This window comes from Harpia harpyja, chromosome 9 (assembly GCF_026419915.1).
Source record: "Harpia harpyja isolate bHarHar1 chromosome 9, bHarHar1 primary haplotype, whole genome shotgun sequence".
NCBI classification, from domain to species: domain Eukaryota; kingdom Metazoa; phylum Chordata; class Aves; order Accipitriformes; family Accipitridae; genus Harpia; species Harpia harpyja.
The window spans coordinates 26,681,339-26,699,910 of record NC_068948.1 but is presented as its reverse complement, the minus strand read 5'-3'; the positions used below and the strand labels follow the sequence as shown (position 1 = coordinate 26,699,910).

General features: G+C 55.1%; 1 protein-coding gene across 1 annotated transcript; it reads right to left on the bottom strand.

The window, feature by feature from the left end:
- Positions 1-12,523: 12,523 nt before the first annotated feature.
- Positions 12,524-18,331, bottom strand: RHBG (Rh family B glycoprotein). Its single transcript, XM_052796603.1, has 10 exons — positions 18,079-18,331; positions 16,446-16,632; positions 15,900-16,050; positions 15,621-15,768; positions 15,138-15,304; positions 14,803-14,940; positions 14,490-14,623; positions 14,165-14,286; positions 13,744-13,817; positions 12,524-13,520 (listed from the first exon to the last, which is right to left on the bottom strand). Exons 1-10 carry the CDS (start codon positions 18,257-18,259, stop codon positions 13,455-13,457), a joined length of 1,368 nt encoding a protein of 455 aa, XP_052652563.1. The 5' UTR covers positions 18,260-18,331; the 3' UTR covers positions 12,524-13,454.
- Between the last annotated feature and the right edge of the window lie 241 nt (positions 18,332-18,572).

The following is an 18,572-nucleotide window of genomic DNA, read 5'->3' as shown; positions in this document are numbered from 1 at the left end:
GTGCTTTGCCAGAGTGACTCTGGAGTTAATGAAAGCTCTGCAGCTTGTGTTCAGGGACCAGACTTTCAGGGCATCTCAATACCCTGCTTGTGCTCACCGGGTCCACATCCTTTCAAAGGGAGGTTGGGCTTAACTCCCCTGAATTAACATCCCTGTGTCTTTAGAGACCTGAGCCCCCAAGTGCCCTGTTAACCTGGATACTTCCTTCCTGTTAGCTTTCTAAGCTGCTCAGAAGCATCCAGTGAACTTTTATTGGGCTTGTGGTCCCTCCACTGGGCTTTGGGTGATGGTCCCATCTGTACAGCACTAGCACAGATGGGACCACCGGACATGCCTGTAATGTGCCTGGCATTCCATGGCAGCAGAGGCCCTGGTATCCTGGGTGAAATTTGGTGCTGCTCAGAGCCAAGTAAATCAGTCAGGAAAAAGTCACTTTGCTCTCCTGCCAGCTCAGCTTTGTGGAATGGCAGGGGTGTCTGTGATGGTGTGCGCTGGCAGGTACAAGCACAAGGAGTGCTGATCCTGGTGGAGGGCTGGAGACAGCATTGAGGGCTTGGTGGCCCCTGGGCAGGACTGAGACCTCCATGAAGACCCTTTCTGACCTGCTCCCCTACCCAGCCATGTCCTTCTCTGCTGCTGCTGAAGGCAATCCCTTTCCTCTTCAGCATCCTTCAGGCTGCATCTGAGTGAAGCCAAGAGATGAGTTACAACTCATTTCAGAGGGTGAAGGGGCTGATAGCTGGCAGCAGCAGTGGGAATGATGCCCTTCAAAGCTCTCCAGGGTGGCAGAGGGCCCTGGGTGCTGGGCAGTACTGGAGGTGATGTTCCCACTGACCATCTCATCCTTGGCTCCAGCCTGTGGCTTGGGCAGGCGGAAACTGTCCTGGAGGTGGGCAGCCCTGTGCAGACCCCTCTGTGCTGAGTGGGGTGGGCTGGTGAGATGCTGCCTTAAGGCGGTTTCCCAATCCTGCGCACCTGGTACTCTGTCAATGCAGCCACTTGGCTAAATGTGGGTCATTGTAGGAGGGTGCAGCCACTTGAGCAAACAAGCCTCAATTGCCCACTGATTGGGGTGGCTGAGAGCACCATCACTGAAATTTCTGAGGGGGGAGGCATTAATAATCCCCATTCTGTCTCTGCAGCCCTTGCCCCCTTGTTATTTCCCTTTTTGTGTCTTAATTTGGCCCATTATTATTATTTTATAAAAGGGCCTTTTCTCCACCCCCTCCCTCTTGAAGACACTCCTTAGACCGATGGGAAAATGGCAAGGAATAATTACGAAAAACATCAGTGGAGAGAGGGCCATCTGAGAGGGATTAAAGGATTACAATTAAAACTCATTTTAGGGAGGTGATGTGACATTAGCGTTTTCATTCTTCCCCCTCCTACCCCCCTTCCCCAAACACCCTCCAGGCTATCTGGGTCTAAGTTGATTAACAAACAAACTCTGGCTCAGAGGGAAACAACAACAAATTAAAAATAGAGTAAAATGAAAAACAACCCAAAAATTATTTACAAAATTAAGTGAAAATGAGGTCACTGAGAATTACTGAAAGTCTAGCAGCAGCTGGAAATGGGGTGGACAAAGCACCTGCTGCAAACAGCAGGTTTCTGATGGTAGGAGCATCTCCCCTCTGCCTGGTCCAGCAGGCAGGTGAAGATGTCTGATGTCTATATCATCCAGGATATGACTTGGGTTTTAGCTGGACTACGGAGATGTCTGCTTTTGGCAGATTGCGTTGCTGGGTTGGTGTTCGCCATTGTGTTTGTCAGCCCTGTGCCCCGCTGAGGCAACACAGGGCTTTGCTTCGGGAGCCCAGTGCAGACCCTGTGCTTGCTATGCTCTTCCTCCAACAGCCTAAAGCGGATTTGCAGCGGGAGAGCACAACCTGGGAGATGCACCCATGCAAAACCGGTGCCGGAGCAGCAGAGCTGCGCTAGCCCTTGTTTCTGCGTTGGCGTGTCCCTTTCTGGCATGGCTCTGTGGCCCATTTGCTCAGCTCTTATTGCTGCTCAGACTCACTTTCCAGCTCCTACTAGCGGCTGGAGCCAGCCAGACCCTGCCTTGCCACTCAGACAGGCTTCGTGCTGTCTGTGGCACAATTCCCGGGGCTGGAGGTATGCTCCGACTCTCCTCAAATAAAGCAAAGCAGAGGGCGATGCCTGTGGCATGGAGACCTTTCCTCTCTCCTCCTTGTCCATCAGGATGCACAAAGGTTTCTGCCTGTTCCTCCTCTGGTGCGCAGAATCCCTACGGGGCTCCCGAGGACTGGAACTGCTTATTGCATCGTTAAAATTCAGTGCCGTTGTAAATCAGGGGCGGTGGGAAAGGCAGCGTCCTTGGAGCGGGCTGCTGTGGGGAGCTGACGTTTCCAAATGGAAATGCACACCAAGCTGGGACTTCATTTTGGTAAGGCAAACAAATTCTAGGATGATTGCTGGCCATTTCAGCTAGTGGTTATGAAGCCTGGGCTGGAGGATTTCCCTTTATAAAACAAAAATGTCTGTAAATCAAATGATTCTAATGATGTGGACACCTAAACCCATGCTGACAGCCTCATTTGAAGGGGGGATGATGGGAAGATGTGGAGGCAGAGATGTGCCGCTCAGACTCTGCAATTCACAGTGCTTAGGAAGTTTTGGCTGCCAGTATCTGATCTATAAGGAGCCCCAATAACAACAGTGGCACTGAGTCCACATCCTGCCCTGAACGCACAGATCTTACTGCATAAACTAAACCACAAAAGCCTGCAAGCACACAGCCTGGGAATGCTTTTCCCCCAACGTGTGTGTTTTGGCAGTGCAGACACCTTTGGCCTGCAGGTTGGGAGCAGAGAGGAGCTTCTCTCTTCTGCATCCTCCTGTTTCTCTGGCCAAAAGGGTCGGGCTGCAAACCCAGCCTCTTCCCTTTCACCTCCATCCCGCAGCCTGGCATAGCTGGGCATCTCATCACGTGGCCATGCACGTGGGTGCAAGCACTCGTCATGTGAGATGCCATATAGCGTCTCTTACTGGGAGGCAGGGAGAGCTGCAAAAAGCTTAACGGAAGGGAAACTCCCCCTCCTCTCCCCCCCCCCCCCCCCCCCCCCGCCCTGATCCAGCCTATTTTCTTTCCTCTCCTTTTGTTTCTGATTTCCGGAACTATGCGGCAAAGCAAAGCGTGGGGAGAAGAAAGAGGCTGAAGAGAGCTGGCATCTGGCAGGGAAAAGAACAAAATAGCAGAGCAGGGCTTTGCTAGGCAGGAGCAGCGAAAGCGGACGGTTCACAGGGCCCTCTGCCTCGACGGCAGTGACTGCCCAGGACCTGGGCAAGGCCTAGGAAAATTCAGGGTCTAAACACAGGGCAGGCCCCATGGCAGGTATAAACTGGCACAGAGCTTGCTGGTTAAGTCCAGTGGAGGGCTCAGCCCAGCGGCTTGAATTTTAGCCTGCTCATGGGCATCTTCCTGGCTCCCCCATTCACAGTATCTATCCCTTGGTCTCTCTCCTGCCGCAAGCTTCATCCACCCGAGCATCCCCAGGCACACCCATCCCAACAGTTAATTCCCTGAGGACATGCACTGCACCTCCAGCACAGCATCAAGAGGCTGGTGTGCAGTAATACGGCCCCATCCTGTGCTCTGTTTGCAAAAGAGAGGAGGTCAAGGCGGATGCAATTCTCCCGCAGCAGCTTTCTCTGAGGCTGAAGTGATCGGAGCGGTGCACTTCTTTCTGTGATGCCCCTTTTACAGTCGGGGCTGAGAGATGCCTGAATATATTTTATTCCTGTTTTTTCCTCTATCCTGGCCAGTACGGAAAGACGTCTTTGCATACAGACCCAATGAAGATAATGTTAATTAGGTAAATTAATTAGGACCAAGATGCAGTGTTTTCCCCCTGAGGAGGAAATACAGTAAACTCCATTTTTGTGAGCTGTTTATTCAGCCAGGGCGGTCGAAGGAGAATAGCAGTGTCAAAGAAGCTGCCATTTTCAAGGTCCTTGTGTCCCTTCTGCACCGCCCTAGAAAAGGAACAAAACTCTGTTGACAGCAAAATCTCAGCAGGAGCCCCTGGGCTGAGGGGCACGGGAAAGCAACGTGGAAAGGGTGCCAGGTTTCCGAGCGCCTGGAGGGAACAGGCTTTGCTCTCCCTTGTTTCAAAAAGCAAATCAGCCCTTTCAAGGCCAATCATGCTGTTCTCGAAGGCACACACTGGAGACAATGTGCTGCTGGCAGCAGGGCAGGGGAAAAGGGACTGGGTGGCCATGGCAAGGGCGAGGGGAGGAGAGCTACCTCGGGCCGAGAGGTGGTGGCCATGCTCCTGCTCCATCTATCCCACCTCCTCAGAGCCCTTTCAGAGATACATCAGGAATAGCCCAAGGAGGCTGTTAGGGGTGGGGGAGATGGGGCACCCATTGGGTGTTTTTCTCTATATTTTGTGTTGTCCTTTGAGATGCACATGGCTTTTCCTTCTCTGCCAGCATGGTCGCAGCTTGCATGGTGAAGGAGGGCTAATGCACCATGCTTGCTCACTGATTCCCTTCCTGCTCCAGCCCTTGGTTTCACAGTTTTTAATTCATTCCACTTGGAAAGCCTGTGACCAAGAGAGCCTGATCCTAGCCCATGTGCCCCGTCCAGTGTCTTTCCCAGACACGGTGTGTTTCTGAGTGGGTCAATACCCTCCCTGAGATGAGCTGTGGGATGGACGGGTTCACAGCTGCTGTTGAACATCGGTGGGTTGGGGTGTTTTTATGCTGGGTGCTGCTGTATCTACTCAAGGGGAGCAGGACTGATTTTGCTGGCTCTTTTGCAGCCTTTCTCAGCCCAGCGCTCTGCCCATAGCACCATCTCCTGTCGGCATCGTTCTGGCTTCAGGGGCAGTGCATCCTGGGAATTTCCTTCCCTGGTGCCAGAATACCTTCACCCCAAGCCCGATTGTGCAGATGATCTTCCATCGTCATATTTAACCCCCCCCTCTCCATCACTGACCAAAGCCAGGATGAAAGCGGTGCGGGTTTTTTCCTCTTTCTTTCTTTTTTTAATGGCGTTTCATTAGCCTCCAAATCAGACAGGCTAAACAATGGTGTTCTGTCAGCGATGGGCTTTCGTGCTGATTTCATCTCCTCTCTCATCCGTATGCAAACCAGCCTCCAGCAGGCTTTGGACATGCCATGGAAACCGAGGTGCAGGCCCGGAATGGGGGTTCTCGGAGTGAGAAATCTCCTGTTCGCTTTTTCCCATTTGCATAATGCAACTTTTCTTCCCCCAGACACTGAGGCGCTTTGTTTATAGAGAGCCAAGAGAAAGGGGGATGCTGGGGACAGAGGAGGACCACGGGGAGGGGGGAAGCGCCCAGTGGGAGTGGGGAAGAGGAGGGCAGCTCTTGCAAAAGAAGAACATACAGAGAAAAGCACGGGGCGACTGGAAGGGAATATATATGAGGGCGAGGACTGGGAAATGGGGCTGGGCCAGTTCCCCGCGATCTTGGGACCCGCGTGCTCCTTTGGCCTCTTGTGCCAGCCAAAGGGTGTCAGGGGGACTTGGCGTGGCTAAGGATCCAGCTGGGAGCCTGGATCTGCACTGAATTAAAGCCAGTTGTCATGATAATGCCCCCCAGAGGAAGCAGGAGCCTTTTCAAGCCCTGCCTGAAATGCCTCAAAGGGTTTTGTGCAAGAAGACCCTAAGAACCTCAGCTGGTGGAAACCAAAAATTGTTTGGAGGAATAGTGACCCGCAGGGTATGCAGGAAGGTGGCTAAGTGACAGCCAGCAGAGCGTAAGGACCTTGTTGTCCTGGGAGGTGGGGAGAGAAACTACAGGGGATGAAATCATCCTGGATTTATTCACAAGGGTGGGTGAGGTGGGAGGTAAGGAGGTTAAGCAATGCAAAATTGCAGTCTGTTTCTCTCCTTTGAAACATAGCAAACTCCAACATAGCACGGGGAGGCAGGAGGATGAAGGGATCAGATAGTCCAGTCCCCACCAGTGCCCCTGGTTTATCGGAATCACTGGAGGCAAGTTACCTCCCACCTCATACCTCTCCTTCTGCAAACTGGCAATCTAGTTGTCTTTTGCAAACCAGTTTGAGATCTACTAATGGAGGGGGCAAGGGGTTGGTCTTACAAATCTCATCATCTCCAGTGGCTGCACCTCCTGAAAATGAACCTGGTTATTGCTGGCTCTGTCCTAGTTGACAGGATGTTTGATTTATGAATTGGATGGATGCATGTTTAATAGTAATAATGACAATAATAGCAATGAAATGTATTAATCAGTGACAGATGACAGACATGAAACCTGCAGTTAAAAGTAAAGTATTTTAGGATGTGTAAAAATCCCTGTAAATGATTTGCAAATGAGGTACAGACAGTAAAGCAGGCAGCAATGGGGACATCTTGGGGTTTTGCCTCAAAGTGGGGCCACTCCATTTTTAAGGTGATTTAGTGCAAGTTGGATATACAGACATCCGCTACCAAGTGAAAGTCTCCTTTTGGTACTGTAAAAATGTGATTGATTCTCCAAAGTGTGGGATGCTTCACCAGATGTGGCAAAATCCGGTAGGATGGGCTGCAAGGGCAGGGCTGGCAAAACTATGGGCAGGAGCCTTGGTGATGCATGGGCTCTTGCCTGCACGTGGAAATTGCGTGGGTTTAGACTGGAATTTGTTCAAGCCCCACTTGTGCTCTTTGCGCTTTGGGGCTCGGTTGCACATGGGACCAGATGTTACTCCATCCCCTTTAAAGAGCATCTGGGATTCATCTTGGATGATCTATGGAACATAAAATATTAAATATCTACCTGTGGGCAGGAAAACTCTGCAGTCTAATCTCAGCATCTGATCATTACAGTATTCTGGGACAGGGGTAAAAGTGAAGGGAAAAATATTAGTGCTTTGGAGGATTATGCTGTAGTTCCGCAGAGTCCCTTTAGCCAACAGTAACACCCACCTTGACATCCATCTCAGGTGCAGTGGTACCTTCATCTAGTGCAACTCTGCATCACTGATGTACTGCATGGAGCGGCTGGGATGCTGCTAATGCTCTGTAAAAGGGATGGGGATTTTGAGGCAGCTGATTTGGGGCTTTTTCTCTTTGTTTTTAGTCTGGTTTCTGCAGAAAATGAGATTTCTGTGATCACAAGGGTGCATCTGTCATTTCTCACCTCTCTCCCAGGAACTTCTGAAATGGGACAACTTCAGCCCCATTTGCCGCAATGTCAGTTTTTGATCCCCAGTCTGTGGGAACTGCTTTGGGGCTTTAGTTATATTTGTTTTTCAGAAGCTCATTTCTACTACTGGCTCCAAAAAAGCAGTCTTTACTTAAAGACAAAAGACTGGTGAAGGGCTCCTTTGGACAGGGAGAGGAGAGGGGTCTGCGTGGTGGGGGTTTGCCATGGTGCAAACTGCAAATGCCTCTGCCCTGGGCTAACGAGCTCTGTGGTTAAGGAAGCATCAGAGCATCTCAGTCCAAGGAGACTTCAGCCCAAATGAGCATTTCTGAAGGAGCCTTGCACATCCACAGGCAGTGCCTGCCTGCTCCTGCCCGCATTGAGCCAGAGCTGCTTGCGGAGCTGGACAGTTGCCTGTCCAAAGCCCATTGTGGGAAGAAAGGAAGGGGAGCAGGTTGTGATTAAAACACTCAACTTGGGTGTAAACCGCTTTGCAGGTGGCCCGTGCCAGGACAGGAAGGGGCAGCCTGCCCATGGCAGGCAGCAGGTCAGTCTCTGCCAGAGCAGGGAGAGGGCTTCCCGGCATTGCTTCCACACTCGCCCTCCCACCCTCTGGCCCGCTGGTCATGCCAATTTGTCATCAAGCTGGGATTTCAATTAAACCCCAAAAGAAGGGGTCAGGGGTTATGCAAACATGGTGGTAAAGGCCACTCGCCTGGAGGGCTTTCCCGGGGCTGCTGGTGCTGGCCCCTCGCTTTACACAGTCCCAATTGACCCGGGCTGAGGGCCGGCATTGTTCCCCACGCTCCATTCAAGAGGCAGTTTGTCAATAAAATTGACCTCTCAGCTCCCACGGATGCTGCCACCTCTTCTTCCTCCCTTTCCCGCTGGATCGGCTGGAGTAGAGCTAACAGTCCCTCCACGGTCTTCGCACTGCTGGATGTGCCGAGGGTGAGACCAGGGATGAGAGCAGAAGGGCCATGTTCTGCAGGATGCAGCAGCGATCGTGGCAGCTGCTTCTCCCCATGTTGGTTTTTTTTTTCTTTATTACTAGTCTCTGCCCTTTGGTCTTTTGCATCTGAGGACAGTTTCCAGCCAGACCACTTGGAAACATCATCATGAGCAACAGATTCATTCATCCTCTCCAGATTTCGTTCTCCTTTTGCGGCCATTAGCTATCACTCTTGCAGCCACTCCCATGGGCATCCCGTGATGGTTTGCTGCTCGTCACTGCTTGGGTAGGGTTGATGCAGGGACCTGGAGGTCTTCTCCAGCAGAACCGAGCCCCATTGTCCCTCCCCGTTACACAACCGACACCGAAGCCCCACGCAGGGCAGCATCTCTCCCCACCAAGCCGCGTGCCCGTCGGCACATCCACCCATTCTAGGCACGATCCCGCTTTTCAGGGAGGTGTGAGGCTTGCCGGTGGGTTTGGGCAGTGGGACTGCATTGGCCACTGCTTCTGCACACTAATTGTGCCAGGCAGCATTGCAAACAAGCAGTGCTTGAACCTGCAAGCCTGAGGAGGCCATTTCAGCTGCAAGATAAATGGATATCCCGGAGCAAGTGGCAATTAGCGTGGGTAAAGAGCCCCTTAGTGACTGTCCCTTACATAACACCTTTGTTCCAGGCCCTTCACTTCATATTCAGTTTGTAAATAAACTTGACTCCCAGTTTTACTGGGGCTTTTATTCCCTCTTTATTTTATTTTATTATTCTTTTAACCCGGCGAAGAACGAGCCCATTGTTTGCCCGTGGGGAGACGTGGCGCTTTGAGGCGCTGCCCGGCCTGGCATTGCCCACTCGCCCCGAATTGGGCGCTGGCAGCAGTGGATGACAGAGCCACCCATGTGGCTGCCATGCCAGCGATTTTAATTGCTTTGCCCCCACTAATGGTGCCCAGAGGCTCATTACACTGCTGGAGATGAATGGGGGCCTGAAAATGGGGCTTTGTAATTGCAGTGGGTTGAAGGTGGTGGGGGCTTTCATTGGAGGGGTGGCTTGGCAGAGGGGCTGAGCTCTGCCCCCCAAGTTTGGGGTCAGGGAGGGTCTAGGGGACTGTGGATCAGCCCCAACGCAGGGACCCATCTCTAATTCACACCGTGTCCTCCCTGTCATCGTATAACCCATGGGTCCCAGGAGGCTTTGTCTGCACCCATGGGTGGCCTCTGCTAGGCTGGCAGTGAGAGGATGCTCCAAGGCATGGCGGGATGTGCCTCGGTGGATTTGGGGTGCCTGGTCCCAGCCTTTGGGCACGCTGCAGGGAGCAGGGCTCTATGGCTCTCCTGCCTTTAACCTGCATGCTCAAGCTGTGGTTTCCTTTTGCTAGGTCCTTTTCCAAAGGGCAGGGGCTGCTCGGGGTGTTATCAAGATGTTTAATACCCCAAGCAGTGGCTCTTCTTCCACCAGCGGTGCTGCCTGGGCTCTTCCCTTGCTGTGGCACAGCGCTGCCAGTCTTTCAAATGGCCCAGTGGTGGTGATGCTCTGCCATGATGGGAAGCCGTTGGGCACTGCTCTTTGTTTGGCACAGGGATGGTAGGGTCCCTGCTCCTCTCCTGAGCCTTCCCTCTCCCATATGGTGCCCATTATTAGACGTGTGCATCAGCCTCGTCTGACAAGGAGCTTTACAGGTGTCGCTCGGATAACGATTCACACTCTAATGAAGGTGGGAAAGATGATTAGCTGGCTTTCTATCAAACAGCACACGGCATCAGCTGTTCCTGGGGGTGGGGAGGTGGTGAGGGCTGCGGATGTGTAAGGACACGTATGCCAGGAGCTCAGGGATCCTGGGCTTTGTCCTGCCTCTAATTCCAATGGACTCTCGGGCATGTCTTTGTGTGCCTTAGTTTCCCCAGCTGTAACAGATAGATGTTGTTATTGCTTTTCCTTGTAAAACATCCTTTGAGCAGCTGATCGAGCTCTTGCGCTAGCAAGAGGTGATTTAGGCAGGTCTCTGGGCAGCTGGGCTGCCACAGGAAAGGGCAAGGGAGCTGTCAAAGTCAGGGCTCTCAGGGGACAAGGCTGGTGGCAGCAGGGGGGGAACATGAATTAAATGAACCCCCTGGAAGCAGAGATGTGGTGTGGTGCATCTGGAGTGTGTGCTGCAGGCTGCAAGAGCCCCGCAGTGTGGGGAAGGGGTCCCTGGTGCCATTGTAGCATGGGCAAGGCTTGCTCCACACAGATGTGTCCGTGCCCTCCCCTGCCTGCATCGTGTCGGCGAGGCCTTGGGCTTTTCCTGCTGATGTACTTTAAATAAAGACTTATTTAGCAGGCAGGTCCTACCATCCCTGAGTCTGACACAGGTACAGCATCCACCCAACCCCTGTGAGCTGGCAGAATTTCTTCTCCAGCTCTTTCCACATCTTGAATATTGTTGGAGGGAGAGGCAAAACAGGAAAATGAGAATAAAATGAGCTTTTCTCAGCCATCCTTTGCTCCTTTGCAGGGAAAGACGTGCTGTCTTGTGGCACATCTCCCCGTGTTAGGCTGTGATCTGAGGGTGAGCCCTGCTTTGAAAAGTGATGGAGCAGAGAGCTCCCTGCAGGACTGGGGAAACTGAGGCACAAGTGGCGTCTGGCACCCAAACCACCCTCGAAGCAGAAGAGGTGTGAAGGTTGGGTGCTCGCCCAAGCTCCTCATGCCCCACTGGGGTGTGATCATCACCCAGCCACCGCCACGACCCGCCTGTCCCAGGACGAGCCCCCAGAGCTGCAGGCAGAACCAGCACTGCCTCTCCCCAAGCTAGTGAGGCCAGCGGGATTATCTGCTTAGCTGCACCATCTGTTCGCCAAACTGCCATCATTATGTTCAACTTGGGAAGAAAACGGCCCCTACAGAGAAGCAATTTGTTCGAAGACTAAACCTTTCAGGCTCTCGCCGTCCGAACCTACTCTCACCACTGTACGGACGAGCTCTCTGCTCGCGCCCGGCTCGCTTAAACAATTTGCAGGGAGAGTGGCGGCGCGCAAGCTGGTCACACTGGTAAATGGGAACGGGGAGGGCACAGGGCTCCCCTAATCCGATTACAAAACATAACAGCCTTTCAGAGGGGCCAGGGGGTCCGGGCGAGGGGAGGAGGAGGGAGGTCCATTTCACACCCGACCCCTGCGTCTGGGGGTCTCGCAATGATCTCACTGGAGGGGCTTTTCTTCCAGTCGCAGTGGGTTGCTTTTGAAACGTGCTGCGAAGAGATCAAAAAGGGGAAAGGGGCTGCCTGGGAAAGAGGAGGAGAAAGCTGGGAAGGAGGTGAGGTGGGAGGGGGTGTCGCGGGGCTGGGGGTGAGCCCTGCACCCCAGACTGGGAGTGATGACTGGAGCCTGACACCCCCTTGCTGGGGCATCAGCCTTTGTGCCGCTTCTCCTTCTTGCATCCCTCCTCTGTGACGTGCCACTGAAGAGTGGTGTGTGCCAAGGGGACGTGGGCATGCGGGACGTGTCCTTCCTTATGTCCTGAGCGTGGAGTGGGGCTGGGGTATCTGTACGGAGCAGGGACAGCAGAAACCCTCCCCAGCACCTGCGGTGGCAGCAGGAACTGAGCCGCGTGGCTCACCTCCCTGTGTTTTGTCATGGAAATTCAGCGGCACCGAAGCATTTAGCAAATGTTGATTTCACCAGGTTTTCTGTAACGAACGACTGAAACTGGAGAAGTTAAAGTGATGGACTGACTTATATCAAAGCGAGAAGTTTGGAATTTCTGTTGTGGAGCAATGCTTCAGACTCAAATTTTTCTCTAATTCAATTTCATTCCTTTTAGAAAGGATAGAGAATCCTGTTTAAAAGTGATGTTTTATGGTCAGCCTGCAACCAAATTATTTTTAGTATTTTTTTTGCATCTTTGATGCAATTATTTTTAAAAAATCTATGCATTTCAACAGCAGCAGGTATTAAAACAAGATGGTCCCAAATGTAGCCACTTTGGTTGGGTAGCAAACCGTTTACCCCAAACCTCGCTGCATTGGCCCTGACCCCCCTGTCCCTTCTGCATGGAATGGGGCTGTGGCTCCCCCCCCCCCGGGGGGTGTGTGTGGTGCTGGCAGCTGGGGACACCTGCACCCACGGGAACCCCACATGGTGAGCGCCAGAGTCTGGCACTGGAGGTGTGAAAGCGTCTGGCAGCTGCCCCTGGGCTCATGGGATGTGGGTCCCCCCCAGGCCTCCTCCCACCGGGGACCTCCGGCACGGCCGCCATTGCACCTCCGGGAGCCCTTTGGGGCTGTGCCCCTGCTCCAGGTGCTGCAGGACCCCCCCTTGGCTTCACTTGAGCTGCCACTTTCCCAGGGTGCTGGAACCTGCTCCCAGGCAGGAAGTTTGGGGGCTGCTGCCCGCACCTGGAGCAGGCAGGCAGGGTGAGAGCGTCTCTGCGGGGGGCATGTGGAGATGGGGTGCTGGGTGCTGCTGGGGGCCCTGGAAAGCAGGGGGACCTGGGGGCTGCAATTGCCAGGGGAGCATCTGTCTCCCAAAGGGGCTGAGTGTTGGGTGGCACTTTCCTGTTTTGAGGAGGGGGGGCTTTTTCTTGGCCCCGGTGCAAGGTGATGAGTGGTAAGGGGAAGGCAGGGGTCACCCCTGTGCTGGGGACCCTGGTGTCACCCTGGACTGCCCCTGGGTGGTGGCTGCTCTGGGCTATCGCATGCTCTGGTGGCTAAGGCTCCGGTAGTGTACCCTGCTTGGGGGGGGTGGGCAGCGCGGATGGCGACAGGGATGGAGCAACCCATGAAACCCACCCCATGGGCATTGGTCTTTAGGGTGCAGGGGGGTCCTGGGGGCTTTGCTTTCCTCCCTGAAAAGAAACCTGAAGGAAACCCAGCCAGCAAAGCTGGGCAGGTGCTGTGTGAACCCACTGGCAAATCCTGAAGCTACAAAGGATCTACATGTTTTAATGGTTGTATGCAAAAGTGTCCATAGAAAGTCATTGCTGCTTTCTGTGGACCCTGGTATGCCCCTTCCCTGACACAGCCCTCCTCATTGCCACCTTCTCTTCAGAGAGCAGTAGATGGGGAAATTGAGGCACAGAGCAGAGCGGGGAAGTGGCTGAGCCGAGTCTGGACGCCCAGAGGTGTCCCTGGAGCAAGCCGGGTCACTCCCACAGCAAGCATCCATATCACTGCAGCATCTCTTCACCCTCCAAAGGCCCATGGGCACTCGACCTGCTCCCAAAACCTTTGGGACCAGGAACTGGCTCCCACATGGGGACAAGCCTGGCTGTCTCCGGAGCAGGTTGCTGGGAAATTCAGGCTGCCAGAAGCTTCCCAACACTGGTGATGCCAGCAGAGGGTTGAGGCTGGTGGTGCAAGACCTCACCGGGAGATCAGGGTCATTAGACCAAGGTGCTGGTGCCTGGCTCCTTTCTGCTTTCCCTGCGGTCGCATCCTTCCTCAGCCACCTGCCCCAACGCAGAGACACAGAGAGGGGCAGAAGTGGGGCCTGCTCGGAGCAAATCAGGACTGGATGGGGGGGACGTGGGGGGCTTTAATGAAGCTGTCTCCCACCCTAAACGCTGCTGCAGGAGGAGGGAGGGTATCAGCAGCCGGGGGGAAGCATCCAACCCCTGCTGCTGCCTGAGCCCCGTAAACCCTTTTTTTTTACCAGCAAACCCCCAGCTTTACCTCCCAGAGGACCGTGTTTTCCAGGTACTGCGTGTCCGGGGGAGACCTCAACCCTTTCATTTTCAGGACGGCTCCTGAGGATGCCCAAAACCGGGGAAGGGCGTCTGAGAACGGGTCAGCTGGGCCAGCCCGGCTGCTCTCGCCGGGCTTCCCCTGACATCTAGCGGCAGCGCTGGGCTGGGCTGCACCGAGCCCCGGCCCCGGGGGCAGCAGCTCCGGTCCCAGCCCAGGCCCCGGGGGCAGCTCCAGCCCCGGGAGCAGCCCTAGCTCCGACCCCGGCTCCGGCCCCGAGGGGGTTTGCGCAGCGCCGAGCACCCGCCCCGGCTGATGGGGAAGATCCGTTTTGGGGCTCTTCCTGGCTTTTCCCCAATTCCCCCTGCTCCTCACACCCATGTCCCGTCTCACCGGAGGCAAAACTCACCTGTGAGGCTGCCTCCGAGTGTGGCGAGGAGCAGGGTGATGGGCAGGGCGCAGAGCTGGCAGAGCGCCTGGTCAGTGGCCGTCCAGCTGCCCTGGGCCACCAGCGGGAACATGAACTCCAGCCTGCAAGCCGGAGCAGGGATGTTTTTTGGGGGAGCTTGTTCTCCCAGGCGGGGAAACAGGGGGCTCCGCTCATGGCTCTGGGTGATGTGCTATAAGCAGGCGCTGTAACAGAGGGTGCATGGAGCATCCCCGATTTTAGGGGTCATGGCGGCCCCAGCTTGGTGCACGGAGTCACTGGCACCCCTGATTCTGACTCTTCTCACCTGCCACCGTAAGCATCTGCAGTGGCCAGTGCCGTCAGCAGCGCCCCCAGCAAGGCGCCCAGGATCCCCGGCAGCCCGTGGACATTGTGAACCCCACATGTGTCCTGGGTTTTCAGCCTGGAGCACAGGACAGGCTGGGGAGAGCATTTAAGGAAAAGCCAGGGTTTGGATGGGGGATGCTTGCCCAGGGAGGCTGCGCTGCAGCTCGGTGTTTGCAGATTTGGGAGCTGCAGGTTGGCAATGCAGCCTCCCCCAAAGGCAGGTGGTCCCCTGCCCTGGGACCGGTGTCCTTGGCTGTCCCAAAGCAACTCACCGTGAGGAATCTGAAGCCAAGTGGGGGGATCAGGCCGGCCAGAAACCCCGCGACGAGGGCCCCGAAGGGGGTGACCATCATCTCCCCAGCCATACCCATCATGGCCACACCAGCCAAGGTGGCATCCTGGATCTGAACCTGATGGAGCAGGACATGGAATTGGCTCCGTGGAGGATATCAGCATGGGGCTGGGGGGGATTTGGACTTCCTCAGGGATCAAACTGGGTCTTAACGAACCGAAGAAAGCCTAATGGGCATCCCCTCTTGCCCCGGGTGTATTCATGCTCACTGTCCCTGTAGGATGGGATGTGGGTTTGTTCCAGGAGAGGACCTACCATCTGCAGTGTGCCCTCCTCATGGAGGACAGGCGAGAGGACCAAGGTGGCCAGTGTGCTCGCTGCCAGCGAGAAGTAGGTGTTGAGCACTGCCCAGGGCTCAGCATTTTCATGGACCGTGGTGGCTGAGGTGAAGCTGGGCCAGAAGATCCACAGGTAGATGGTTCCTGCGGGGAAGGGGAACAGGTAGGTTTTGATGTTGGGGTTGATCCCTCATGGGAAAGAAACTTCTTGCTAGTGCCAAGAGATGCAAGTGGCCACAGCTTGCAGTGTGGGAGGTTCAGATTGGATATGAGGAAAAGCTTTTTCCTGGAGAGGGCGGTACAGCCCCAGGACAAGTCCCCAGGGAGGTACAAGACCTCTGTCCTTGATGGTTTGCGGGACTCTGCTGATCAAAGCCACAGCCACACTGTCCTAATGTTGGTGATGGTCCTTCCACCACCATGTCTATGACTCCAGTGTTGTAGAGTTCAAGCTCCATACCAACCACAGCAAAGACATCTGGCTGGTTCCCCGTGTCCTGCTGCTTTTTGCACTTGTCCATATAGGGCTGGTGCAAGATCCATGAAACCATCAAGCCGAAATAAGCACCAAAGGTGTGGACAGTCAAGGAGCCCCCGCTGTCTCTTACCTGGCGAGTACAGAAAAACACCGTACAGGAAAGGAGGATATGGGATTTGTCTCTACAAACAAATTGACATGAGGAGCTGAAACCCATAGTCACCCCCTTTCTGGTGGGTCCCTCCCCGATCGGTGACTCACCCCCATGAGACTGAGCAGGATGTATTCATTGAGAGTGGAGAGGATGGCTCCCATCAGGGTCAGCAGCAGCATCTGGACAGGGTTTACCCTACCCAGAACAGCTCCGGTGGAGATCAGAATGGCTGCAGTGCAGAAGTCGGCACTGACCATGCTGGGAAGGAGAGGGAAGGTGTGGGGCTGGAGGACAGGAGCTGGGGAGAGCAGGGTTTTGGGGAGACAAGAGCTGAGCCTGCAGCCCAGATCCTGTATCCCACCGCTCCTGCAAGCTGAATGGGCAGCCCAAGCCTTGCAATGTTGGTGACAAGGGAACAGCTGGGCTTGAGGTGGGGGGGGCCAGCGTGCCCCCCTAAATGCCTGGCTGTAACTTGTTGGCAGTACTTACATGGCCCTTACTAGTGTGGTACTCAACCCAGAAGTCTGGTCCTACTTGCCCTCATCATCCTCCTCCAAAGCAGAGCTGTGAGTTTTACAGAGGAGGGAGCCAGTGTGCCGGGGCTGGACCTGGGATAATCAAGGCCAGGCAGCAGCAGCTCCCTCCTGCCTTACCTCTGAGCTCCCATGTAAATTTTGCCATTCAGGAAGAAGTGTAAAAAACCCTGGATCAGTACGGCCCACTGGATGGCGAAGGCCATGATGAGGATGCTGATGGCCACACTGCCTGGCCCATAGCGGCTGAGGAAGGCCACCAGGAGCCCAAAGCCAAGGAGAGCTTGGAGGTGGACATCCCGGAAACCTGGAGGAAGAGGGACAGAAGGATGGGTCTGGAGGTGTTGAGGACAGGCAGCCACCCTCCTGCCTGCTGGTCCCACTGAGGGGGCTCAGACACCCCCTGCTTTAAGAGGTTTTGGGGAGCTGAAGGCTTCAACTGATATAAATCAGCCTTGCTCCACCTACATGTCTCTGGAACTGTGGTGGATCTCCCTTGGAGATCTCCAGGGGAGAGCATGAGCAACCACTTGTGCTTGTGCTAGTGCTTGTGCTAGTGACAGGTAAATCTGTCCCCGCCTGATGTGGCCCCCGCCACCCTTTGCAGTGGCTCCTGGTCTCCCCGTTTGCAACCACCCTGTGCAGATACTTCGGTACATGCATGTGGTTCAGCCTGCAGCCCAGAAACCTCTTGGGGTGGCCAAGAGCCATCTACATTCCACTACACCAGCATGAAGGTGGGTCTGAGATGTCAACCACACCCCGGCACCTCTCTGCTGTCCCTGAAAACATCATGTCCCACTTCATGGGGTGAGTGGACCGGAAGGGTGAACAGAAAAATGGGACCAGTCTGGTACCGTTTGGTGGCAAACCAGAGGAGGGGGGACCAGATTCTCACTTGGGCTAAATGCCCTTTGCACCCCTCAGCTGTGCTGAGAGCTGTGTCCCATCCTTCCCTGTGTGCTGAAGCTGTGAGTCACTGCCTGCGCTGGGTGGGGTTACGTGTGCAGGCCAAACCAGGAGAACCTGCCTGCTGCCTGCTCCCTGATGGGTAGTTCTGCTTGGCTCAGCTCCCCTCCCTTGGCCAGGGTACTCCGGAGGCTCCTTTCCAATCACCTGCCTTGTCCTTGCCTCGGAAAAGCCGGGGTCAGTCCTTCATCCCCCAGCCTAGGATGAGTTTCGCAGCGATGCCCAGCGTGCAGGAGTATGCTGCCAGCGGGGCAGACCCACAGGCCTGCATAGGAAGCTGTGGCAGCACCGAGGGAGCCAAGTCCTCTGTGAAAGGGGCTTGGTGCAAATCCCTTGGCACTGCAAAACCCGACAGGTCAGTGGGAAGTTTTGCAGACCCCAAAGTGCCAGGAGCAGCTGCCGTGCTCCCCCCCGGCGATGGGAGGACAATCCCAGGTTAATCACTGCACCGAGTGATCCCCTCCACACTCCAGCTGCCGAAACGCATGTCCTAGACCCAAATATTCCTGTTTTGGGCCTGGCTTTGTCCAAGAATATGGGAAATCCTTGCAGCACATCTCCTGTCCACCCACCGACCCCTCCTTGGTGGCATGCACCGGTACCCCAACCCTGCGGCTTGATGTTCCCCCTCCTCTGTTTTACTCTGGAGTCTGATCCAGAGCTAGACAGTGTGACAGATCTGCAGCCTGGACCGAGCATGGTGACATCCCGTGCCACCCCCTCAGGAGTGCCTGGGGACGAGGTTATGCCGCTCCCTATACCCACCCGGGGTGGGGGTACTCACGGGGGTGCTGCAAACCCACATCCTGGTTTCTCCAGCTGCAGTTCAGTTGCTGGGAGCAGAAGCCGGGGCTGCTCTCTGGGCCGTACCGGACAAAGACAGCGAAGAGGATGATGGTAATGATTTGGAGGAGGAAGCACAGACCAGAGAGCCGGAACCTCGAGGCAGTGGTGTACTCAGGCATGTTGCCGGGGGCAGGCAAACCCCCTGAAACCGGGGAGACACGAAGAGAGACGCGCTGGGGCTGCAAACTCCGCCTGCCAGGGTGGCTGCCAGGTCCTGCCCTCGCCTTGGTGCTTCCCACAGGTGGAAGAACCGGCTGGGAGCGGGACAGCACTGTCAACACAGAAACCCTGGGCTGGCACACCTTGGCACCTGGTTTTGCCACATCAGGCGGCTCAGGCCACTGTGCCGGGGAAGCACGCGGAGCTTTTGGTGTCAGCATCCATCTCAGCTGGGTGCAAGAGGGTCGGGGTGGGATTTGGGGTGGGGGGGGA

Coding starts and splice junctions, on each gene's coding strand:
- RHBG (XM_052796603.1), bottom strand. CDS start 18,259: ATGCCTGAGTACACCACTGCCTCGAGGTTCCGGCTCTCTGGTCTGTGC. Junction 16,633..18,078: donor TGTGGGTTTGCAGCACCCCC/GTGAGTACCCCC, acceptor CTCTTCCTCCAG/GTTTCCGGGATGTCCACCTC. Junction 15,769..15,899: donor TCCTGCTCAGTCTCATGGGG/GTGAGTCACCGA, acceptor TGTACTCGCCAG/GTAAGAGACAGCGGGGGCTC.